Source organism: Perognathus longimembris, chromosome 15 (genome assembly GCF_023159225.1).
Source record: "Perognathus longimembris pacificus isolate PPM17 chromosome 15, ASM2315922v1, whole genome shotgun sequence".
Lineage (NCBI taxonomy): Eukaryota > Metazoa > Chordata > Mammalia > Rodentia > Heteromyidae > Perognathus > Perognathus longimembris.
In genome coordinates this window covers 59,733,657-59,759,632 of record NC_063175.1, presented here as the reverse complement: position 1 = coordinate 59,759,632, position 25,976 = coordinate 59,733,657, and the positions used below count along the sequence as shown (strand labels likewise).

General features: G+C 45.4%; 1 protein-coding gene across 2 annotated transcripts in view; it reads left to right on the top strand.

The window, feature by feature from the left end:
• Positions 1-648: 648 nt before the first annotated feature.
• The window catches only part of Pard6g (par-6 family cell polarity regulator gamma), a 69,641-nt gene continuing 44,313 nt past the window's right edge, over positions 649-25,976 (top strand). Inside the window, exons 1-2 of one of the 2 annotated variants that reach the window (XM_048363225.1) lie at positions 811-897; positions 2,945-3,039. In XM_048363225.1, the coding sequence (XP_048219182.1) occupies positions 3,010-3,039 (30 nt within the window). In that variant the 5' untranslated portion in view covers positions 811-897; positions 2,945-3,009. Of the gene's footprint in view, positions 898-2,944; positions 3,040-25,976 lie in introns of both variants that reach the window. The other variant, XM_048363226.1, reaches the window with a different exon arrangement.

Below are 25,976 nucleotides of genomic sequence, written 5' to 3'. Positions count from 1 at the left end.
GAGTCTGGCTTCTGATTGGATCTACAGAGAGGTGCTTTCTCACCCTCTCTGGTCCTTCTCCTATGACCTATTGGATTGCTTAGAAAGTCTCCATCAGTGCGGACAGGTTGGCGATGCTCAGCGGTCAGGCCTTGGTTTTCTTAGCATTCTCAATCAAGACAAAGGCAAGACAACAGCCTTTGCGGGCCATCCGCCGAGTCAAGAATAAAAACCAAAATTTAAAATCACCTGCCCAGGGCAAGTCGGAAATGGTTCTTTACCTTAGCTCCGAAATCACGGAGAGGAATGCGCGTGACGAACACTGATCCTCCTGGGATCCTGCGGGGCGCGGGGAGGCGTGGCGGGGGCGTGGTTCGGGATGCAGGGGCGGGGCGCTGGGAGGCGGCGCGGGAGGCGTGGCGGGGGCGTGGCTCTGGAGGCAGGGGCGGGACGCGGGGAGGCGTGGTGGGGGCGTGGCTCAGGAGGCGGGGCGGGGCCGTGACTCGGGAGGCAGGGGCGGGGCGCGGGAGGCGGGGCAGGGGGAGGCGGGGCAGGGGGAGGCGGGGCAGGGGGAGGCGGGGCAGGGGGAGGCGGGGCAGGGGGGAGGCGGGGCAGGGGGGGGCAGGACGGCGCGCGCTCCTCCCAAGCGCGGCCCCAGGAGTACCGGAGGCGCGCGGCCAGCTCAGCTCCGGCCCGCCGCACGCAGAAGCCGCTGGGCACCCTAGTGAGCGCGGGCCGGGGGCTGGCGCCCGGGTCCCGGGAGGACGGCCAGGAGCTTCGCCCCTAGAGTCGTTCTGTGGCCCACGAACGGCGAGGGCGAAGGTGAGGCAGAGCGGGGCCGAAACCATGAACCGTAGTTTCCACAAGTCTCAGACCCTGCGCTTCTACGACTGCAGCGCGGTGGAAGTCAAGAGCAAGGTGAGCCCCGGGGCCCGGCCCCGCTTCGGAGCCCCTTCCCCGGCGGATGAGCGGGGCGCCCTGCGGAGGGGCTGGAGCCGCGTGGGGGCGGCGGGTGCCGGGACAACTTTCGAACTCGGGCGCCCCGCGCCTCTGCTCGGGGCTGCGCGAGGACCCGGGGACGCGCTCGGGTCTCCAGCCGTCCTTCCCGCGCCCCGCACTAACACAAAGCCTGGCTGGCCAGGAGGGGCTCTGGGGAGGCCGGGGGATCCGACCGGCAGTGCTCGCTCGGGACCTACTCCCGGAGCTGCTCTTTTGTTCCACGAGCGAGTGGTGACTCGGGCGCGCCACACGCCGGAGGGGAGGGCGGCGTTTCCGGGGCGATCAGGGCTGGGGGTTGCTTCGATGCGAGGCCGTGGTGGGGCCTCCAGTGGCCTGGGATGAGGGAGGGCCCCGACCACGCCACCTCCTTGTTATCCTTGGGACTGGCTGTCGGCTCCCGGGGCAGGGCCGCAGTCCTGCCCCCAGACCCAACCTAGCGCTGGTACCAGGCCCCATGAGCGCCCTCAGCCCAGACCCCTTAGGCCTGCCCCTGGCCTAAATCAGCCATCGCCACCCCCTCCCCCGCACGCCCCTACACAGACATCTCTCCCAGGAGCACCCCCAGCGTAGACTCCCAGGCTCCGGGGGCGCCCCCGGCCCAGACACGGGCGCGTCCATACCCCGACCACTACCCACTACCGGGCGCGCCCCAGGCCCAGACCCAGACCCCCCCTGGCACGCCCCGGTCCCTCCCGCCGCCAGCACTCTGGCGGAGCGTGCCCGGACACGCGGGTCTCCGTGCGCGTCTGGGTAATTGGCCGATAGGATCTGGCGCTTCTGCCCTTTGCGGGGGAGGTTCCTTCACTACTGACACTTTTGCCTGGGAGGGTCTAAGTGGAGGACCCCCCCTCCCCGCCAGCTGAGAAGGAGCTTCAGTTTCTTGAGGTCCTGTAGGAAGGGTTTCTCCAGCCCTTTTCTGACTACTGCCTGGGAGCCAAGTGGACCTGTGGCTCCCTGATCTCAGTAAAGCCAGGAATAGCCGAGCTGCCAGATGGGTGGGAAAAAGGCCAGGCCACCCTGACCACTCACCAGGGTCCTGACCTGCCCTGACCCTGTCCCAGTGTCTGAGGACAGGATACCCTTCTGGTCTACTGACCAACTCAAGGCGATCCTTTTGTGTAGGACTTTCAAGGAAGGAGTCTGCAGAGGATGGAGAGGTCTAGGTCCTAATGCAGGGGACCATTTCAGGCCCATTGCAGTGAATTGAGGGATTCCATCTCATCATGGGAGGAGGCGATATTTTTCTGAATTCCTCATTTCTAGTAAAATCCTATCCTTCTCCAAATCAACCCATATCCTCTCTGGAGCCAGGAGTACCCCAAGCCCTTAAATCCAATTCAGTCATGGATTATGAAGGAAAGACCTACAAGCACAAATTAAAGATTGAAGTAATTGATCTCTTTAATTCCACACAGTAGCCAATAAGAATGAATTTTATTTAATTTTCTTTAAACTTTTCATTTTGAGATCGCTGAGATTCACAAGCAGTTGTGGGCGAGAATGTAGAGATCCAAGGATACTGGATGGTGACACCTTATGTGACTATCACTGTGTCATATATGTAGAATACCCACCGCGGATGCAACCAGAGTACTGTGTACTCAGTGTAGGTCTTGCACTTGTGTGAGCACTAGCACAGTCAAGGTTCAGAGCCATTTTTCATCATGTACTTGGGTGAGCACTAGCACAGTCAAGGTTCAGAACCATTCATCACAAGGGTCCCTCCTGATCCATTGCAGAAGCTACTTTAACTGTGGATTGATTAGTATTAAACACTCTCCTCTGCTGCTCAGTAGCCAGGTGCAGCACTGTGCTGCAGCAAGGACAGGTCTGGAGGAAATGGCCTCACTAGGCTTCCCCCTGCAGTTTGGGGCTGAGACTGTGCAAACTACTGGGGCTGAGAGAAGGGGTCTGACTTTACCTCCTGAACTTTAGTGTACCTACCACCTTCAACTTCATTCAACAGAGAGGTGCCACCACACATATCCATAGCTTTGACTTCAGGTGTAATGAATGCCGTCCTGGAGGTAAATGGCAGAGCCAGAGTTTTGCCTGAACTTGGTAAGGTCACAGGGACCTAAACACAACTGTATTGGTTGTTACATACATCCTTCGTGACAGGGCCTAACCTACTGCTTGTCCAAGATCTCCACATGGCTTTTGATCTGTTTACCTCCAAAAATGAAATGAAGCAAGGAATGTGAGGCATATTAAAAAATGCAGAGTGCCACAGCCATGGGAGTTCAGTACTTCAGACGAGGTTTTGGTGGCATTTTCAGATACCTGATCGGAAAGGTCCTTTCAGAATTGTCATTACCAATCTACCACAGACAGTTCTTGAGCAGCTGTGTGTGTGCTGAGGGGACAGGAACTTGTGTGCTCACTCCTGCACACAGCCCCAAATGTCCTTCATCTCAGCAACTCATTTCTCCCACAAACCAGCAATGTGCACTTCTGTTACCTGGTTTGGGTTGCTCTTCCCACCAATCTTTGGTTTCTGCCCCTCTTCTCATAAGACCTGCAGCCAAGACTGTGCAGGTGGATAAAGGAAGGTATTTCAGGTTGGAGAAGAAGAAAATATGCCTAGGCCACCATGAAATGGTAGCAGGAAGGCCAGTGGGCAGAGTAATGGAGATGGTTGTTCCTTTGACAAGATGGAAAGCTTCTGTCATTAGAGTCAGTAAGACCTTTCACTCAGTATCATCAGTCCTACAGTTATTTGTTTGTGCTTAAAAGACCTAAAGGATCCCCAATCCTGCCATTTCAGCCATGTCGCAACCCCAGAGTCAAATGCATTATTGCCTCAAGTTGTTTTCCATGTTCTGTGGTATCATTCCACACCTGACTTGGCTTGTGTACCCCTAAACCAGGGTTTGTGGTTTTCCCTACCTGATTATCTCTTTAAGACTCAACCTCCAAGCCAAGGTCTCTCTGCCCAGCTCTTCTCTGCTCCTCTGTGACATCTGTCTCGATGCTTGTGATAGACTCTTCCTTGGGGCAAGATCAGGGTTACAGGGCTCCATGTGCCTGTAGTATCTATGAGAATAACATACCAAAGGTTTTCATCCTGCTATATCTCCCTGTTTAGGTAGTATTGGGGCACAAAGAGGGTAATTCTCATGACAATTCTCCTGTTCCCAGGCAAGCCAACATTAAATGTTGCTTTGTGGACTTCTGATAGTTCTACACATTGATACACGCATCAATAACATTATTCTCTATAGAAGTAGAACTACACAGGCATATTATTTAGCAGCCTGCTTCCCACTTCTGATTTGACAGTGTGTTGTGAATATTTCTTCATGTCAGCAATATTTTATTTATTTTATTTGTCAGTTGTGGGGCTTGAACTCTAGGCCTGTGTCTCAGCTCTTCAGCTCAAGGCTAGTGCTCTAGCACTTGAGCCACATCGCCACTTCAGGTTTTCTGGTGGTTAATCAGAAATAGGAGACTCACAGACTTTCCCGCCTGGGCTGGCTTTGAACTGCAACTCTCAGATATCAGCCTCCTGAGTAGCTAGGATTACAGGCATGAGCTACCCGTGACTAGCTATCAATAATATTTTAGAAGGCACCTTTTTTTTTTTTTGGCCAGTTCTGGGGCTTGCTGAGCTTTTGTGCTCAAGGCTGGTACTCTACCACTTGAACCATAGCTCTGCTTCCAGCTTTTTTAGTAGTTAATTGGAAATTTTAAAAAATGTCATGGGCTTTCCCGTCTATGCTGGCTTCAAACTGCAAACTTAAGATCTCTGCCTCCTGAGTAGCTAGGATTACAGACCTGAGCAATTGGCTCTTGGCTTTTAGGAGACATCTTTAAAAAAAGAAATCTGCATAGTATTCCATCTCATGCTCCAAGCTAGTCCAGGCAGAAAAGTCAGAGAGACTACATTTATCAGGTAGGTATGTATGGTAGCACATACCTGTCTTCCCAGAAATGCAGGAAGCATAAAATAAGCAGGTTATGGTCTAGGCACATACCCAGGCAGGAAGCAAGACCTTTAAAATAACCAGTGCAGGGGCTGGGAATATGGCCTAGTAGAAAGAGTGCTTGCCCCACATACATGAAGCTTTGGGTTCAATTCCCCAGCACCACATATATAGGAAATGGCCAGAAGTGGCATTGTGGCTCAAGTGGAAGAGTGCTCGCCTTGAGCAAAAAGAAGCCAGGCTAGTGCTCAGGCCCTGAGTCCAAACCCCAGGACTGGCAAAAAAAAAAAGGGAGACAGCGACACAGAGAAAGGCAAAGACATGCATGAAGAAAGAAAATATTAGTTAGAAAGATATGAGGCATAAGGGATGGAATGGCAGAGGGGACGGAGAAGGGAGAGAGAGGAATGAGAAGGAGGAAGAGAAGAAGGTGGTAGAGGAGATAGAAGAAAAAAAAAATAACCAGTGCAAACTGGGAAAGAGCAAGAGAAGGGTTGACATTGTCCAAAAAGAAACATACTCATCACCTGACTTATGTAACTTTAACCCCTCTGTATATTGCCTTTATAATAACAATTAAAAACAACAACAGTACAGAAAAGGGATTTGGGGGGAGGCTGAAGGCATGGCTTAGTGATTGAGTCCCAGCCTATCAAGTACAAAGTCCTGAGCTCAAACCTCACACACACACACACACACACACACACACACACACACACACACACACACACACACACTTTTATTAGGATATATTAGTTATGGACAATGATTTCACTGTGACATTTCCTTGCACATTTACAATGTATCTCAATATCTCAATCAGTCTCACCCCTCTATCACTGTCTCTTCCCCTCTTCCTAGGACAATTTCAACATGTTTCATTGTGGTCTTTTCCTGAATGCAAAGAATCCAACTGTATTTCTTTGATTTCTTTCTCCTGCATACTAGTAACCACACCCACTAGATCCTGTTTTTATTTCCCTGCCATTCAACCCCTGTATTAACAGTTTTCATTGAGGCTCTTTATGTTGTTGTCATATATAGCTTTATGTATTTCTTTTTTTTTTTGGCTGGGCCTGGGGATTGAACTCAGGGCCTGGGCGCTGTCCCTGAGCCTCTCTGTGTTCAAGGCTAGCACTCTAGCACTTGAGCCACAGTGCCACTTCCAGCTTTTTCTGAGTAGTTTATAGAGATAAGAGTCTCATGAACTTTCCTACCTGAGCTGACTTTGAACTGTGATCCTAAGATCTCAGCCTCCTGAGTAGCTAGGATTACAGGAGTGAGCCACCAGTGCCTCGCTGGTATGCACATGTTAAGGCTTTAAATACATATTGCTAAATGTTCTTTTGGAAATTCTCTTTTACTAGTTAATGCATGCAGTTTGTATCTGTCTATCCATTTCTCTTTGTCCTCATCTCTCCTTCCTTCTAGCACTGGGCATTTTTTTCTCATTTTTTCCCCAATTATGTAACTGAAGTGGTGTCCCACTGTTTTAATTTATATTTCTAGAGCTGTTTCTGAATTGCCATTTTGTGTACATTGGCTGTTTGTGTATTTATTTTTAGCTACCTGCTTTATGGAAGTTGTTTGTTCATGGAAATTCCCACCAATGTAGGCAGTGCTGAGCAGGGCTGGTTTGCCAAGTGCTGGGTGCAGCTGTGGTACCCCTTCCCCAGAGAAGTTTGGCCCAGGCATTGAAGTAGGCCCTTCAAGTTGACTCACATGTGAGGACCACCTTGGTGGCCTGGCTGTACATGTTCTTCTGTGGACAGCTAGGCATACAGTGTTCTGTGTCAACATGTCTCCTCTGGTCTCCAAGATCTTATCTCTGGCTGAGCTTACTGTTTGCCACCACAGTGTTTCAGGGACACACCTTTCCATCTGGCATGAGGCACACGTGGGATGGAGCCTAGGCCTCCCTGTGGGTGATTGGGGACTTACCTCCCATGGGCCAGTTGAGAACTGCCTGGACATGGTTTGACTCACCTGTGTATCAGCTACACCCTCTTGAGATTCTGGTTTGTTGTATTTGTGCACATATTTATTTAAACAGGTTTGGGGACTTGATTTGGGAATGTCACATCCAGAGGAGACTTGTTAGGGTTGCATAGATGGTGTCACTGTCCCCATATGTCTCTAGGTGTCAAGCCTGCACTGACAAAACATCCTGAAACACTGCAACCAACCAGAGCTCAGGGCATTTTAGATGTAGGACTAGAATTCTCTCCATTTTTAGGAAGGGAAGGGAGTCAGGGATTGGGACAATTATTCAAGGTCTTAGAAACTCTTAACAAATCTTCAAATCACATCTAGAATTAGCACAAAGAAGGCATGTCCTAACATTTCTTAAAGGGGTATCCTAGATCTTTAGAGGCAGCTGGGAAGGAGCTTGGCGTGACAGCAGCAGAACCTGCCAGATTAGATTTGTCCAGTTGGCTGTGTCCATGTCATAGCCACAGGTTTACCTGCTTGTCACTTTCTCTCAAGGGATTTTGATTGTACGATGAACCTGAGACCTGAGGGAGGTGCTCTGCTCTTCTGCAGCCCTCCAGCTTTTCCCCAGCACACATCAGAGCTCTGCTCTGAGAGTGACTCTGGACACATGGGAGAGGAGAGCATGGTTCAGAGTGGACACTGCCCACTGGACAGAAGTTGTATTCTGGAACATTTCTTAACACCTATTTAATTCCCCACCATATCTGATAGATGTGGCAGACACTACTCCAAATACATTGTGGTTCATCAATCCCTGCAAGATGGGCTGGCTTACTGTCCCCATGTGTTCAAGGACCATTGAGCACCAGTAGCATCTTTGGCCTCCCCAGCGTCTTACAGAGGGCCTGAAACTAAGATAGTCCCACTTAAGTCCGAAGTAACTCGCATCACTCTCTGTGGTTGCTGGTCAGGGAGAGCTCATGGTTCTTATGTGTTGTCAAGTCATGAAATCCAAACCAGGGTGTAGACACAGACGTCCCAGCCCACCCTGTATAGGATACGAAAACCTTGGCAAGCCAGGTCTAGAGATCATGGAAACATGAGAGGTGAGTCTTGTATTTTTGGTAAGAAATTATTTTCTTTTTTTCCTGGTAGTTACTACTTTAGGAAGGATCTGCTAGGGTACTTTAGAAAACACCTTTAAAAAATGCATTATCTTTAAGTAGTTGTACAAAGAAGATCAATTCACCTTGCTAGTTTATGAGTACAATACATTACACTGGATCAGCACTACTCCTTTCATCATTCTTCCCTATTTCTCTCAACCTCACCATCCCCTCGAGTTTCCTACCTCCATTTTCCCATACGTATTTTGAGGATTTGACTGCATTCTCCCATCCTCCCTGTCTTCACTCAAGAAAATACTTTTTTTTTTTTTTTGCTGGTCCTGGGGGTTTGAACTCTGGGCTTAGGCACTGTCCTCTGAGCTTCTTTCACTCAAGGTGAACGCTCTTCCACTTGCCACTGAACTACTTCTGGCTTTTGGGTTTTGTTTTTTTGTTTGTTTGTTTGTTTTAGTAGTAGTTTATTGGAGATGAGTTTCACACTTTCATGCCCAGGCTGGCTTTGAACCGTGATCCTCAAATCTCAGCCTCCTGAGTAGCTAGGACTACAGGCATGAGCTGAGCTGAGCTGAGAAAATACTTTTTTGAAGAAAGTAGCAAAATCCTTGATTTGCAGTGGATTAGGGCATTGCTGAGAGAGGCCACTAGTCTTGCCCACTTTGTGCCTGGGAAAGCAACTACTCCATGGGGCAGTGGTGAAAATTGGGAGCAGAGGAGCCAAACAAACTAGAAACATGAAATAGTAAAAATCCATGTTGCTATTTCCACTGATGTGGCTGCCCCCGGTTTCCTTACTGTTCTGCTTATGGCAGCTTTGCATCTCTAGATTCGGCATGACCTTCTTGCCTCACTACCTCGTGCCACCTAGTACACCACCAGGTGTACACCCTAGGAACGAGAGGAACAGGGTAATTTTCCTGTGACAGGAGTGTCAACAGTTACCTTTAGCTATTCCTTTCCAGCATTCACAGGCTTCTGGGAAGAGCTGTGGCTATCTTGCACCCCTGTCCAGTCTTCCTCCCTTGTCTTCCATTCTCTTCCTATGCTTTTGGCATCTAGGTCAAAAGGTGGATTCCACTCAGTCTCAACATATCTGCTGTTCTGTTCTGTAGTGTAGTGTTACTTAGGGAAAAATGCCTTTTGATGATTAAATTGTTTAGAAACACCATTAATGTAGGGTGGACTCAGCCTAAACACCAGGCCCTTCTGTGTAGCTCAGCTGAGATTAAATTACTACTTTGTCTCCCTCCTTGATCTGTTCAGTGACCTTCTAGCAAGCCAAGACAGTAACCAGATTGTGGTGGTGGCAGCAGTGGTAGAGACCTTCTGTTTGGCCTTATATGTGTGATTTGCTGTGTGGTATGTCACTGGGTCTTGTTTCTGTTGTGTTTCCTCCTCTGAGGAAGAGGTGTGTCTTGTTTCCAGCATTTGACGTTGGTGAGGGTGGTTGTCTAAAACACAGTCCACATCCTGGATGGCACAAGCCATTAGGAACCTCATAGGATGGCCTTCACCAGTTCCATGGTGCTGTCCTCTGGTGGTAAATGGCACAGGGTTGCCAGTAGGGTGACCTTAATCATCTGCCACTCGGCACTAAAACTTTTCCTTCCCTGGTGTACACAGACTGTGAATTGCCTGGATTTAGGATGGAGCAGGATGGGAGCACATCTGAGGGCTTAGAAGTCCTGAAGGATGTGAACCACAAATTATTGTGTACGTGTTGAGATTATTAATAAAGTAAATTAGTTTCTTATTGTGCAGAATTTAGGGTTCCTACTGCTAGTGTATGAAGGGGCTTTTATAATTGTTCACTTGATCATATGATTGAATGTTTGCTTTTACACATTTTATTGGCTGTCCATTAGCCCACAGCAGCAGATCATTCTAGGAGGCCCTGTGCTGGGCTGGAGTTGTAGGGCAAACTGGGACAGGAGATGAACGAGGAACAGCCTGAGCATGACTTGGCAGATCCATGGACATCTCTGTGGTGCAGAGTCTTTCTGAAGTGGACAATTTTCATTTGCAAAGAGAACCTGAGTTGTATGTGTGAGATGAAGGCTCCACAGCAGCCTCACAAATGAAGCGTTATGGAAGCCTGTAGAGCTAAGAGCTTCTTCTACTCAGCCTTCCCCACAGAGGTAAGCCTGGGCTGCCGCAGGTAGCTCCTTACACACCAGCTCTAAGGGTGTTGAGGTCCCATGTCTTGTGATATAGAAGAGCACTGTGGGAAGTCCCACCTATTGAGATACCATTTATTTTCTTTTTTTGTTGTTGTTATTTTTATTTTATTTATTTTTTTTTTTGCCAGTCCTGAGCACTCAGGGCCTGAGCACTGTCCCTGGCTTCTTTTTGCTCAAGGCTAGCACTCTGCCACTTGAACCACAGTGCCACTTCTGGCCATTTTCTATACATGTGGTGTTGGGGAATCGAATCCAGGGCTTCATGTATACGAGGCAAGCACTCTTGCCTCTACGCCATATCCCCAGCCCCACCATTTATTTTCTATTATATCACATCAGTGTGCTTATCAAAGGAAGATCATGAGTGAGGCAGTCCTTGGAGACAGAGCCCTCTCTGCCTCTACTTCTGAGACAAGACAGGACTATAGTGCCTGGGAACAAAATGCTGCCTTTCGGGTGGCTTTTGGGGAGACATGTGCAGTTGTGGAAAGGTCCTCAGAGAAGCTGTGACAGAGAAATTTGGGGGCTGTGAATGCTATTGTTATTAGGTGATCAGTTGTAGTGGAATTTGGAAATGGAAGTAGTGTTAGTATCCTGTTCTCCATGGCTCAAGGGTCTGAGCCACTGGTTTCCCCCTCCATCCCACTCCCTTGCTGGTCTGAAGTAGAAGGGTGTTGCCATGGGTGAAAACAAACTTCTCTGCCTGCACGTTAGCCCTTCCCGAGGCAGAGGAAATTCATCTGTCCCTGTGACTTGAGGCTACTTTGGATCCATCAGCACAGTACTTCTGTAGGAAGAAGACAGTAGATCCACTGCAGGAAGAGATTAGACCTGAGAGGTTGGTCCTAGGGGTTGGAATACTAGTCACCTCAGGCACTGGGTTAAATATAGAAACTGAACAAACATGTTCTGTTTGCCGGAAGGTGACCTGTGACTCTGAGCAGACAGTAGCCATAGATGTCAAGGTGCTGCTGTGGTAAAAAGCAGTATATTGAAGAAACCCTACCCTCTTCTCAGAAGATGGACTCCCCAGGAACCTTGCATGGAAAGTGTTTCCTTCACAGGGTTTTGCCATGACCTTATAGTTGCCTGACTCACGACTGTTTCCTAGATATGTGGTTTTGTTGGCCACATATCTCATTGGGATAAGTCTAGGTGCGGCTTGAGGTGCAGTGACCACTGACTGGTCCAGAATCGGCACTTCATGCTTAGTGGGTATGATGTTCTTCTTCCTGGAACCTGTTTGTGTGGGACCTCTCCCTGAAGCAGGCCAGGCCCATGTGAGAAGCCATCACCCAGAAACATCATGTGAAGGAAAATGCTGGGGCATAGCATCTTTTCAAAAGTGTAGTATGTCTGGTGGTTATGCTCTTGGGCAGCATTTGTCCCAGGCTTCATGCTTAACAGTCGGCAGGTTGGTTTCTGTTACTGCTCATGACACCTTATAGCATACACAGTTTCCCTACTGTGGAGACAAGGACTCAGAGTTCAACCAGGCCAAAAATTCATGACGGAGCTACTAAGCCACATGTGATAGAGTCCCAAGTTTTGAGTTACAACATCACTCTGCACCATCTAATCTGTGACCCATGCTTTTACCTCTGGGAAACAGGCAGCACCTGTCTGTTCTGAGGTCACTGTCTATCTACTCTCTCCACTCTATCTCCCGGATGTGGGCTTTTGGGCTGGGCTACTTCCTAAATGGCCTCCTGCATCCTGTGAGATTCCCTCTCCTCAGCAGCCTGGAACTTTGATCCTTTCCATGACCATGTTGTGAGTGCTTTGTGCTTTGGCCCTGGGCACTGTGTACCTATCTACAGGATGCAGGGAGCGCAGACCATGAGTGCAGGCCTGGCACTTCACCTGCTTTCTTCTGCAACACCACAGCAAGCTCCTAAGTGGTCACCACAGCCTCACTGAGCCCTGCGGCCGTGGCGTGTGCAGATCACTTAGCAGAGGTCTACTGATTAGAACAGATGTGGGGACAGCACCCAGAGCTGCAGGCCATCGTCTCTCATGGATTATAAAAAGATTATTTTATTTTTTAGATGGCCCTGAATAATAGTCTCCTTCCAGCAATGTTAGGGACAAGCAGGCATAAGAAACCAGGCTTCTCTGAAGTTAGGAAGTGCGATTCAACTGACAAAGGACCATGCCTAGCCCACAACTATGCTTATGATGATAAGCAAGAACAAGTGTGTAAGGTCATAAATGCTTGTTGAAGTTCACAAGTCTGGCTGTCTGGGAGGGCTCAGCAGCAGCCTGGTGAGGGCCCTGTGAGGCTCTGGGGCTGCAGAAGACAAGTGTCCTGTGAGAGCGGGGAGGGGTTGTCACCTTCTCTATGTGGGTGCCAGTCCCACCAGCACCATGTTAGCATGGACACATCCTCGTGTCCTACAGGGTTTCCAGAATGGCCTGTGAGGAATGTCTTCATCCCTGTTTGTCCAGGAGGTTCAGAGATGTTTAGTTCGTTGCTCAGACTTACAGTACACAGTGAATGAAGGGAGTATGACTTGAGCCTGGTGTGTTTACTCTAGAGCCTGATGATTCCTGATATGGCTGGGTTGCCTGAACCTGTGTCTGTAAGGCACCCTGACCCAGCCTGCACCCCTTAAAGTCCTTCAACATTTCCCAGCCTGGGAACCACCTATTGGACTCTTCCATATATCATGGGCAAAGGCCGGAATGTTAACCTGTTTCCTTTGCAAGCCAGGGTTCCAGCTATGGATTTGTTTCAGAAAAGTCCTGGGAATGTAGGGACAGAGACATTCATACCCCATGCCGACGCCCAGGCCATTCCCTAGTTCCAGTCTCTTTCTGTGTCCTGTGTCCTGAGCAACTCTACTAGGTTCATGCCATTTCCTCACCATCAGCCCCTCCTGTCCATACCTGTCATTGCTTCAGAACTCTCTTCCTACCTGTTTCTTGAAGGCTACCTGGCCGTCACTTTGTCATGTCTACTGGACCTCTACTCTCAGTCCCATCTAGGCCTGCCGTGGCAGTTCTGATTCCACAACACAGAGTGCATGTCTGAGCTGGGGCCCAGGTCGGACTGTAGGAGTACATGACCCCTCTCACAGGGAGTCTGGGCACAGGTAGGTTCTCTGCCCAGCAATCACTCTGGGAAGTCTGCGTACCAATGTACTGCTAGTCCAAGCAGTACTACAGGTGTGACAGCTGTGCCATCATCACTCTGGATTTTGGTGGGTAGGTGGATAGGGCACAGGAAGGGGCCAGGCTCCACCCTATCTGACTCATGGTCTGTGGCCCAATTTTAAACTGGATTCCAGTATGCCAGCCAGGAAGTTATACTACAGTACACTACTGCTGAGTCCCAAGCACCAGAGGATACCTTGCTAGGATGTCAGCAATGTTTCTTTTTAGACCCTTGGCATCTTTTCCTATGTAGAATTCCTTCCAGGTGAGTGCACATGCTCTCTGGTTTTGTCCCTGAAAGGCCTGAGAAAGCTTTTATACCACCCAACCCCACCTTACAACCGAGAACTATGTGGACTTGGCTCTGGTGCATGCTCCATCATCTTCCTGACAGAGACTGTGTCCTGGGCAGTTCAACAGTAGAAGGCAATTCCCATCCCTGTGTGTGCCTAGTTAGAGCAGGGCAGTGAGACAGGAAGTCCTCCTTCCTCTGGAGGAAGATCCACTGCCATGAGTAGTGGGAACATGGGCGACCTTCTAGGTCTCAGCACATGTTGGTATCTGCTTTGCTGTGTCTCCCTGCATCATCTCATACGTGACAGTGTCTTTCTGTGTCCAGCTTGCTTTGGTTTTGTCCCAGCGCTGTCCTGGCTCCCTCAGCTTGTGCATGGATGAAATACTCCTTGGCCTTCCTCTTCATCTCATCTGATTACTTCTTTTCTTACACACCCACTTTAAATTAGGACCTCAGTCCTTCAGCCCTTTGTTAGTATTCTTCAGTTTGTAATTATACTTTTGCATGTGTGATTGCTGCTGCTGGACTTTCTGCTGGCCTCTGAAGGTAGGTTGTTTATTCAGCACTATATACTTCTCCAGCTCATAGCCACGTGTGGCTGGAATTTTTCTGAGACAAATACCCAGTCAGTCCCTGTCTATCACTAACAAGATGCTTACTAGACTGTTACCCTACTTTTCAATCTTGAAGGTACAGGTGATTTGCAAATCTTGCAAGGAGGCATATTAGTCTCCTAAGGCCTGGAGGCCAAGGCCCTGTATCTCCAGTGGCACCCTGGACAACAGATGCTGCTGGCTCTAGGACATCACCAGGAGCAGGAGCAAGTATACCCTAAAATGACGTAGGCCCAGCAGCTCTGACTTTCATGGTTTGCTAGACTTCTTTCTCAGACAGGAAAGACACCAGCCTCAGTCTTACATCTTTCTGCTGTATTGTACAAAAGTAATTTTTGACCTATACAGGATCACAAACAGAATTTAAAGTTAAAATCTGTTTTTCTCAAATTTGATAAGGACTTCCCTAAGATCTTAGCTGTTCTTAAAACATCGCTTCTTTTGATTTCATATTTCTGTCTATGAACATGCTGTTTCATATTTTTTTCTTTTTGATATTCCCTTATTGTTCCCATTTTTCATTATTTTAAGTATTTTAATTGGCATCTATTGGTGCTTCTGATGACCTGAGATTGTCCTCATCTTGTGGGGTGGGACCTGAGCAAGGGCCTGGGCCTTGCAGGCTGGGGCCTGTGTAGGGTGAGGCATGTGCTGGGTGAGCACTGAACAAGGGTGGGATTTGTGTAGGGTGGGGCCTTGCATGGGTGGACCTTGGGGCCTTGCGGGGGTGGAGTGGTAGCTCTGGAAGCTGTGTTGTTGCACAGATTTAGTTTAGTCTATAGGATCATTGGTTTGTGGGAGAACGAGAGTGCTTTTCATTCAAGGTAAATTCATCTACTCTGCAGAGCAGGCTGGATAGGAGGGGAAGGGTCATCCAGGATAAGAATGAGAACCCCTCAAGTGGCTTGAGATTAGATCATGTAGAATATAGCATGTAGGTAGAATGTTGCTTCAGAGCAGAGGAGTAGCAGTGAAGGAGGCTTATCCAGGCTTCCTCCTTTCCCTCACTGACTGTCTTTCCCAGTGTATCTTAGACGTACTAGCAGGCTGGGCTGCCTACTGGGGGTGCTTGCAGTCCTTAGAACTAGATAGTTGACTTGATAGAGATTACATGTACTGTGTGTTGAAGAGGAAAGATTCCTGTGTATCCTTCTGTGCCCCGAAACCCCCTTACCTTCAGGAGAAGACACACTGAGGCCCAAATCATGAATATTTCTGCCACCTTTCTACCTGTAGAGCCACCTCTGTGTTCTCATTCTGCGTCTTGAGTGCTTTCCTTGATAGAAAAGGTAGCAAAAGCCATTCTAACAATGTAGATTTACCTCCTGGTCCACATTGGGACTAAGAATAACAAGAGGGGGGAAGAATTTCCCTGTTGAAACCTCTTTCTAGGACTCAAGGGTGGGCCTCACCCTAAGTGGAGTACAGAAAGCAGCTGGTCAGCCTGCATGGAGCCAGGGAGGTGTCCTTGAGCAGGACTAGACAGCAGGCCATGGGTCCTTCCCAGAGAAGCAGGCTGGGAATGCTGGCAGTCAAGACCCACCAGACTGACCCAGCTGTTGGAGGCTAAAAGACAAGGTGGCCATGGTGCTGTGACAGTCTGTGTCCCATGTGGCCTCAGACTACAGCCCCTTCCCTGCTCTTCCCATTGCACTTATACCTTCTCACACTACATTTGTCTTGTTTGCTATGCACTGCCTCTTCTTTTTTTTTTTTTTTTGGCCAGTCCTGGGGGCTTGGACTCAGGGCCTGAGCACTGTCCCTGGCTTCTTCTTGCTCAAGGCTAGCACTCTGCCACTTGAGCCACAGCGCCCCTTCTGGCCATTTTCTGCATATGTGGTGCTGGGGAATCGAACCCAGGGCCTCATGTATACGAGGCAAGCACTCTTGCCACTAGGCCATATTCCCAGCCCGCACTGCCTCTTCTTGAAGTTTCTAGGGTACTCTATAATCCTCCAAGCATGCAGGATGGCATCTGGGCACAGAGGTGCCTCAGACATGTTCATGTTTGTTGGGTGAATGAACATGGAGTCACGTAGCACACTATTCACTCACCTGCTCATGGACTGAATGTTTCATTGAGCACCTGAACACCATGCTCTTGTACACAGCTATATACCCTACTCCATGGGTGATAAGAGGGTACCACATTTTCCTTTTAGAACTCTAAAGCCCAGCATGGGAAAAAGTTAGTTCAGTGAGTAAGTACCCACTTTTTGTTTTGAAAAAGTTCAAATAGAGACAAGTCACTCTAAGATGTCACTTCTGTGAAAGTATCTTGGGCCTTTTAGCTCTGGTGGTTTGGTGGTTCCTAGATTGCTCTCTTTCAAGTGGCTTTTCTCAGAGGTTCTCTTCCTACTGTCTGCCCTGCTGAAGGGCAGGGTGTGGTAGAAAGCCTATGTGTTCTCAGGACAGTACCTGCCTGCAGCAGGCATGTAGTATAAGACATAGTTTGTTGTTTGTAGCCCTAGGCCCCCACTAAAGTTTAGCCAAAAACCCAGAATTGGGTTGGCCACAGTGATTCACTACATTTCCTTTTCAGGTGACTTGGAAAGCCCCCCAATATCTACAGTCAGCTGCTAGGTATAGTAGTGGTCACATGGCCTTGTTTTTTACTCACCCATTTTTTAGGACTTTGAACCATTGCCTCTGTTTTTGCTAGCATGTGTGCCAATTCCAGCCCCAGAATTCTGGTTGAGGGTGTGGGACATGCATGTGCACAGGACAGGGGTGGTGGGACCCACCGACCTTGTGTTTCCTGACATCCTCAGGCAATTTGTTTAGAAAGCTCCAGAGGTTTAATTTTAAGCTGGTTGGCAGGTTTAATTTATTAGATCAATGAAGGTTTGAGCACCTGTTGTATACTTGCAATCAGTGCTGAGTTGGGGCTCGACCCTACCATTTGTGATATGGATTAAAAAGTTTGGATTTGTGGTTGCTTGGAGTTTACTTGACCACTAAGCCAACTCAGGCTGGTGAAGACTACTCATACTTTCTGGCCCCTCAGCAAGCCTTTCCTGACTAGTATGAAACAGAGGGTCCCAATGGGGTCTGTCTTTGTCTGCCCTTTAGAGGCCGGGAGTGAATTTCAACCTTACTCAAGTTAGAGGACATCTACAAATTGTGGTACTTCCCCCATAGCACTGTTTTGACCAAAAGAGGAATGGTTTCACAATAAATGGGTCAGTGGGAAAAGTATGGGGTGCACCTTCATGGATAGTTTGATGTCATGGTTTAGAAAAAAAGAGAAGATAGACACTCCACATGTTTTTGCCTTTCTATGCAAAAAATAGGAAGACACATAAAAACTGAGGCAGGGAAAAGTTCATGGATACCCTTTGAGTTTGAGGCTATGTGCTTATTATAACCCTATTCAAAGTGTAAAGAAAAGTAAACTACACAGTGTGATTGGCACCTAGTTCTAGTTTGGTCTGTGGACAGAACAGAGAAATGAGGTTTCAGATATACAGACTTTATTTCTAGCCTGGAATTAAGTAACTCTTTGGCACTGGGTAATTATCTCACCTTTTCTGAGCTGTCAGTATAGGGACTTAGAAGACATCTTCAGCTGGAAAGTTTACGATTTAAGTGAGGGCATGAACAAGGCTAAGCATACTTTAAAAGTGCACACCTACCACAGTGGGCAAGTTTGCCAGGACTGCCTCAGGACTCCGGACATTCAAAGCAAGCAGAAGGATTTTGCATTTGTTTCTTTTAGACAAAGGATTTTATTCTTTTCAGAGCCATTTGTGCTCTGTATCAAGTGTATCTGTACACAAAATTAATTTTTAATGTATGTTAAATTTAGATGTCAATTTAACATGCAATATGTTTTAATCTTAAAAGAAATAATAATAATAATAGTAATCTATTTCCCTTGGGGCTAGATTGATATGATAAAAGTAGACATTGCCAGAGTCCTGTAACTCCAGAGATACCATTCATATCAAGTTTTAGTTTCTGAATTGGAGAAAAGAGCCTAAGGAACTCTAGGGTTCCATAAAGACAAGTGTGTGAAGGAGGGCAAGTTCTACCTTGTTTGGAGCCACTGCCCTCTGCCCTTCTTGCCATCTACACTATGGTACCCATTCAAACTGGAAAAGCTTGCCTGACCAGCTGGGTTGAATCAACCCTCACTTCCTGTGCCCCCTCTGGAAGGCCTAGCTGTTGTAGAGCCCAGCCTTCCCTGGGCTCTTAACTTCTTATCTTCTTCTTGATGGCCTGCTGATAACAGGGATGAAACAGCGCCCCCCACCCCCTGTGGGTCTAAAGCCTTCTGTAGCACCTTCCTTCAGTTTGAACGTGGCTTCCAGTCAGCCTTCAGTTGACTATTCATTTTGAGATAAACTCCTTTTTAAAATCACAGTCCATAAGGTATAATTAGCTTGGAATAAAATTCACACCTTTAAATTGTAAGACCCAGTGATTTCTAGTATAGTCACAGCATTGTGTAGTCATTGCCACTATGTAATGTTAGAATATTTTCTTCATTCAGAAAGAAACCGTGGGACCATACCTATTAGCTTTTTGTCTCCCTTTCTTAAACCCATGGCAGCACTATTATACTCTCTGTACTGACTTGCCTGCTCTGGGCACTTCATGTGAGTGGAATCATGTATTATATGGTCTTTTATGTCTTGTAAGGACGTTTCACTTAGGATAGCTTATATTTTAAAGTTTCATCTTTGGTATAACATAGACCAGTGCTTCATTCCCTTGCATGGCTGAATAATATCTGGAGGTAAACATATCTCCATGGACCCATGGACTCATTTCCTTGGTTATATACCTAGGAGAGAAATAGTTGGGTCATTTCGTAACTCTGCTTAGCATTTTTAAGAAACTGCCAAACTACCAAAGATGTTGTACCATTCTATATTCCTATGAACATGCATGAAAATTAAGATTACTCCACATTCTTACCAACATTTTCTTACCATTTTTATTGTAGCCATCCTAGTCCTTGTGAAATGATAATTTTATAAATCAGCTTTCCAACAGTATAACAAAATAACTGGGACAATTAACTTGCAAAGGAAAAAGGTTTATTTTGGCTTGTGGTTCCAGATGTACCATCAAGAATCTTGCTCTGGGCCTGTGGTAAGGCACCACATCATGGACCATGGAGCCAAGCAAACCACTTACCTTATAAGCCAGGAAACAACAAAAGGACCAACTGGGGCCCCACAATCCCCCTTGAGGACAAAGCCTCCAGTGACCTAAGAACTACTGCTAGGTTCCCACTTTCTAAAGGTCCACAGTACATCACTCTAGCCCAATCTTGGGGACCAACCTTTAATACATGGTCATCCAAACCATAGCAGTAACTTGTGATGCTCTTTTTTGGTGGGGAGGGGGGCAGTCCTGAGGCTTGAAAGCCGGGCCTGAGCACTGTCCCTGGTTTCTTTTTGCTCAAAGCTAGCACTCTACCACTTGAGCCACAGTGCCACTTGTGACCTTTTCTACATATGTGGTGCTGAGGAATCGAACCCAGGACTTCATGTGTACGAGGCAAACACTCTACCACTAGGCCATATTCCCAGCCCTTTGTGATGCTTTTGATCTGTATTTTCCTGATGATTAATGATGCTGAGCATCTGTCCTTGTGTTTATTGGCCATCTGTATATCTCCTCTGAAGAAATACCTATCCAAGTTTTTTACCTCTTTTTTTGATAGGGTGGCTTTTCCTTTTACTATTGCTTTTAAGAGTTCTTTATATATTCTTGGTGTGAGTTCCTTATCAGATAACTGATTGGCAAATACTTTCTCTCATCTTAAGGATAATCTTTTCACTTTCTTGATGCTATCCTTTGAAGCACAGAAGTTTTAAGTTTTAATGAAGGCTTATAAATGATTTTTGTTGTTGTTGTTGTTGTTACTTATGTTTTAGAGATCATATCTAAGTAATCACTACCTAATCCAAGTAATGGAAATTGAATTCTGTGTGTTCTCCTAATAATTTTTATAATTTTATCTCTCACATTTAGTCTCTGATCTAAATTAATTTTTGTGTGTGGTATGAGTTAGATGTGTAAATCATTGTATTATACCTGTACATTACTTATCCCAACACAGTTCACTAAAAATACTTTTTCTTCCCCCTATTGCATTATCTTGACAGTCAAATGAAAAGGTTTTGTTGTTTTCTTGTGCCAGTGCTGGGTATACAAATCAAGAACTCAGGGCCTGAACACTGTCCCTGAGCTTTTTTGCTCAAGGTAGTACTCTACCACTTGAGCCACAGCTCCATTCCTGTCTTTTTTAATAGTTAATTGTAGATAGGAGTCTCACAGACTTACCTGCTTGGACTGGCATCAAACCATGATTCTCAGATTTCAGCCTCTAGAGTACATAGGATTACAGATATGAGCTACCATGCCAAGCAAGAGGTTTGGTTTGGTTTTCTTTTTCCATTGGCTTGTTGGTTGGTATAGTACTAGGGTTTTTAACTCTGGGCCTTGTGCTTGAACCCTATCCCCAACCCTTTTTTTTAATAAGTTCTCCTCATTTTGCCTCTAGTAGGTCTTGGACCACTGTTCTCCTCCCTGTTACCTCCCTTATAGTGTGAGTTCTAGGGATAGGCCACCAAGACCCAGTTCTGCTGTTGAGATATGTTCCCCACTAACTTTGTGTCAAGGCAGCCTTTGGTTTTGTTTGGTTTTTAATTTTTATTATAAAGGGGTGATGTACAGAAGGGTTACAGTTACATCAGTCAGGTATTCAGTACATTTCTTTTTGAACAGTGTCATCCCCTTCCTCATTTTTACCCAGTTCAAGGCAGACTTTGAACCACAAGTCTCCCAATCTCCACCTCCCAAATAACGGATTACCAATATGAGCTCCTACCACCGGACTTTGGAACTGCTACCTTAATTCCATTTTAAAATTGCTCATTGCTACTACATAGAAATAAATTTTGTTTTGTGTATGGATATTTTGTCCAGCATCAATACTGAACCCATTTATTAGCTCTGGTAAATTGTTATTCGATTCTGATCTCTTTTCCATGTATTAGGATGTATTGGCTGCCAATAAAGATGTTGTAACTTCTTCCTTCCTACTCTCATTCTCTATTTTCTTCCCTAATTGCTTGTAGTAGAGCCTTTGGACAATGTGAAGTACAAGATGTGAAAGTGAATGTTCATATTTTGTTCTTGATCTTGAGGGAAAATTAGTCATCTTTACCCATAAAATGTTATTTGCTGTGCATTTTCATTGAAGCCCTCTGTTAGGATAAGGACATTTCCTTCTATTCCTGGTTAATTTGATGAGTGGTTGGGCTTTGTTTTGTCATAAAAGTGTGCTGCACCCATGTGGATCTTTTTGCATCTATTGCAATGATCACATAGCTTTTGTCTTTTTGATACTCTATACTGCGCTGACAGATTTTCAGATGTTCAACCTTGTGTTCCTGTAATGTATCTCATTGGTTGTGGATATGGTGTGCTAGTATTTTTTTGAGGACTTTTTCCACAACGGATATTCATCTGTACTTAGGTTTTTCTGTGATATTAGTATCAAGGTAGAACTAGCCTTATTGTTACTTTTTGAAGAGTTTGTAAAGGATTGATGTAAATTTTGTAAACATTTACCAGAGGACACCAGGGAAGCTATCTGAGCCTGGACTCTTCTTTGTGGGATTAAAAAAAAATTTATCTCCTTATTTGTTTTAATCAGCTGTAGTAGTTTGTGTCTTTTTGGGCATTCAGCCATGTCATTTAGGTTATTCAGTTATTGATAGTATTCCCAAATGATATTAAAAAATTTTTATTTTATAATGGTTTTAGACCTGGGAGCTAATTGCTCATGCCTGAAATCCTAATTACTCAGGAGGCTGAATCTGACTTTCCTGTCCGGACAGAAAAGGTGATGAGACTCTTACCTCTAGTTAGCCAGGGGAGAAAAAGCCAGAGGTGGAGATATGACTCAAGTGGCAAAAAATCAGACTCGATCACAAAAGCCAAGTAACCCTGAGTTCAGTCACCAGTACCAGCAAAGACAAAAAAAAAAATGTTTATAGGAAAATTGCAAAGATAATACAGAGATTTCCTACACAGACACTGGCATCTAATGTTAATATGGACACCTTTGTAATTAATGAACCAGCACTGCTACATTTTTAACTGAGATCCATATTTTATTGAGATTTATTTTTTTTACCTAATGTCCTTTTCAACCTAAATATTTGAATATCTCATCCAGGAAATAATGTTGCATTTAGTTGTGATGTCTCTTTGTGATCCATTAGGCTTTGATTATTTCTCAAATTCTTGCTTTTTGATTATCTTACTAGTTTTAAGTAGTACTGGTCAAATACTTTGTAGAATGTCCCTTATTTGGTATTTATTTGTCTGTTGTGTTTTCCATGATTGGATTGGGATTGTGGATTTGAGCGAGACCATAATGGTAATGAGCCATTTATATTATATGTCAAGTGTAAATATTATTGACATGATTCATCACTACTAATATTAACCTTGATCTCCTGGCTCAAGAATATTTTCCAAAATATCTCCATTATAAAGTTACTCTTCCCCCTTTCAACCTTTGGGCACAAACTCATAATGTGTAGCCTACACTCAAGAGGGAGAGAATCATGTTCTCCCTCTTGGGAATGGCTTATTGATATAACTTACTTAATATTTTGCATGGAAGATGTCTACTCCATTTATTTATTCCGCCATTTATGTGTATCAGTGTGTACGCATGGAAATGTATTTTATGCTTTGTATTATTATTCACTACTACTTTGTTTTGTTACTCAAATTGCTACTGCTTTGCTGACTAGGTGATTTCCCATTTGGTTCCTGTTTCGTTTTTTTTTTTTGTTTTTTTTTTTTGGCCAGTCCTGGGGCTTGGACTCAGGGCCTGAGCACTGTCCCTGGCTTCCTTTTGCTCAAGGCTAGCACTCTGCCACTTGAGCCACAGCGCCACTTCTGGCCGTTTTCCGTATACGTGGTGCTGGGGAATCGAACCTAGGGCTTCATGTATGGGAGGCAAGCTCTCTTGCCACTAGGCCATATCCCCATCCCTGGTTCCTGTTTCTATTCAACATGCTTCCAAGTTTCTGGGTTTTGTTTTGCTTTTATGACCTCTTCACTTTCTGATCATTCTGAAAATTGCCTAGAATTATCCCTTATCTATTTTCTGTGCCATATGCTAGAGGCAGACATTTTCACCAAAGTCCTAGTCAGTGTTACTGGAATGCATATAATCCCTAGTTCCTAAAGATCAAATGTAATGTCCCTCTTTCAGACTGAATTTTAATAGTTGGAATTGTTTAACTTTTTTCACAACCAATCTGCTAAAGCATTTGTCATTTTTGTTAATTTTTTTTTTCAAAGATTCAACTTAAAAAATTTTCTCCACTGTTTTTATTTTTATTACTGTTGTGTGTCTGTGCCAGTCCTGGGACTTGAGCACAGGGCCTGGGCACTGTCCTTGAGCTTCTTTTATTTATTTATTTATTTATTTAGGCCAGTCCTGGGCCTTGGACTCAGGGCCTGAGCACCATCCCTGGCTTCTTCCCGCTCAAGGCTAGCACTCTGCCACCTGAGCCACAGCGCCCTTCTGGCCGTTTTCCATATATGTGGTGCTGGGGAATCGAACTGAGAGCTTCATGTGTAGGAGGCAAGCGCTCTTGCCACTAGGCCATATACCCAGCCCCCCTTGAGCTTCTTTTGCTCAAGGCTAGCACTCTAACACTTGAGTCACAGCACCACTTCCAACTTTTAAACCATATTCCTTTCTGTGAATTCAAATCATGTAGTGTACTTTCAATTCAGCCTGAATGGTTCTCTAATATTTCTTATAAGACAGGCCTTTGCAACAGACAGATTATCTTACTGTTAACTGTTCTTAAAAAAATTAATAAGATAAATATTGGGAATGTGATATTTCTTCTTCATTTTTTTTATTTTCCTCTTGCTTTTGGCGGGGGCAGAGAAAAGGGAAGTATCTGATTCTGGGGCTTGAACTTAGGGCCAGAGTGCTTTTTCTTCCTTGGATTTTTTGCTCAATGCTGGTGCTCTACCACTTGAGCCACACATCTACTTCCAGCATTTTGCTGGTTAATTAGAGATGAAGGCACACACACATACACACACATCCCTTTATTTTTTGGTGTTTTGATTATAATGGGAGTAGGTGTGAACCTTCTTGAATTTTTCCTACTTGCAATTTGTTGAGCTTTTTAGATATGTGGGCTAAAGTTTTTTGTCGGATTTGGGGAGTTTGTGTTACAGTTTCTTCAATCCTTTCTCTCATTTTCTCTCTTTCATCTGGGAAGTCCACATAAGTGCTTGGTGATGAATCATAACTCTCTAAGATTGTGTTCATTTTTCTTTATTTTTCCTTTCTGCTTCTAAGGTTGGGTAATCTCAATTTATATCTTTTTAAGAGTGCTGATTTTCCTATGCCCTCTCCGCAATTACTTGTTGGATGCCTGTAGTAAATTTTTCCAGTTAGTTATTGTAACTTTCAAATCTAGAATTTGTTTGGTTCTTGTGATTTCTACCTCCTTTTAAAAAAAACTGGTCACTTTGACCAAATAAATAATGGAAACTATTTAAAAGAGAAGAAAAATTATATTGCTTATAGTATTAGTTTATGGGTGGTTGGCCCCATATTCTTGGGCAGAGTATCATGGCAGCAGAAGCCTAGGGAGGAGGAGGTTGTATTTGTCTCATGCTTACAGGAAGGAGAGACAGAGACTGCGACAGAGAGGAACTCACCAGGGGCCATGTATGAACTTCAAAGGCACACCTCCAGGGACCTACTTCCTCCATTCAGGCACTACCGCTTCCAGAACATCACAGATTGTACTACCAGCTGAAGACTAAGCTTTCAGCACATGAGCCTGTGGGGGACACTTATTAACCAAGCCATGGCAATTGATAGTCTCTTTTGGTGAGATCATTCTTACACATTCTTTTAGTTCTTTGAAAATTGTTTCTTCATTTCTTTCAAGATAATTTAATAACTATTCTTAAATCTTATCTAGCAAGTGCAACACCTCAGCCCCCTTCTTTTTATACTTTTCCTTGACTACTTTATGGCATGGGTCTTTTTATTTCCTCCCGTTTTTCTGATAATCTCATGATTTTGCTAAAAACGGAATGTTTAAAATAATATGTTGTGATATCTTTGAAAAATCAAACCCTTCCTTATCTTTCTTGCTACTGCTGTTGGATTATTAAATGACTTTACTGAACTAGTTCTATAAAGTCTGTATTCTCTCTCCTGTGTGACCTCAGGTCATTGCTTAATGAGCTGAGTGTTTAGGTTGTGACTGGACAATGGTTTCTCCCTCTTTTTTTTTGCCTGTCCTGGGGCTTGAACTCAGGGCCTGGGCACTGTTCCTGGCTTCTTTTTGTTCAAGGCTACCTCTCTACCACTTGAGCCATAATGCCACTTCCATCTTTTTCTGAGTAGTTTATTGGAAAGAGTCTTTCAGACTTTTCTGCCTGGGCTAGCTTTAAACCGTGATCCTCAAATCTCAGCCTCCTGAGTAACTAGGATTACAGATGTGAACCCCTGAAACAATCAGACTGGAAAAGTTAAAGCCTTCCTCAATCCATAATGTGCACGCAAAGCCCCCATGTTTGTGACTGTCTAGAGCTCCAGGAATGTACTACAGGGCTCATGGCCTACTACTTCAGGGCCTCATTAAACATTTTGTTTCTCAGTATTCATTTTTAACTTTCTAGTGTTATAAAATACATACAACTTAAATTTTATTATCTTTACTGTTTTAAGTACATAGGTC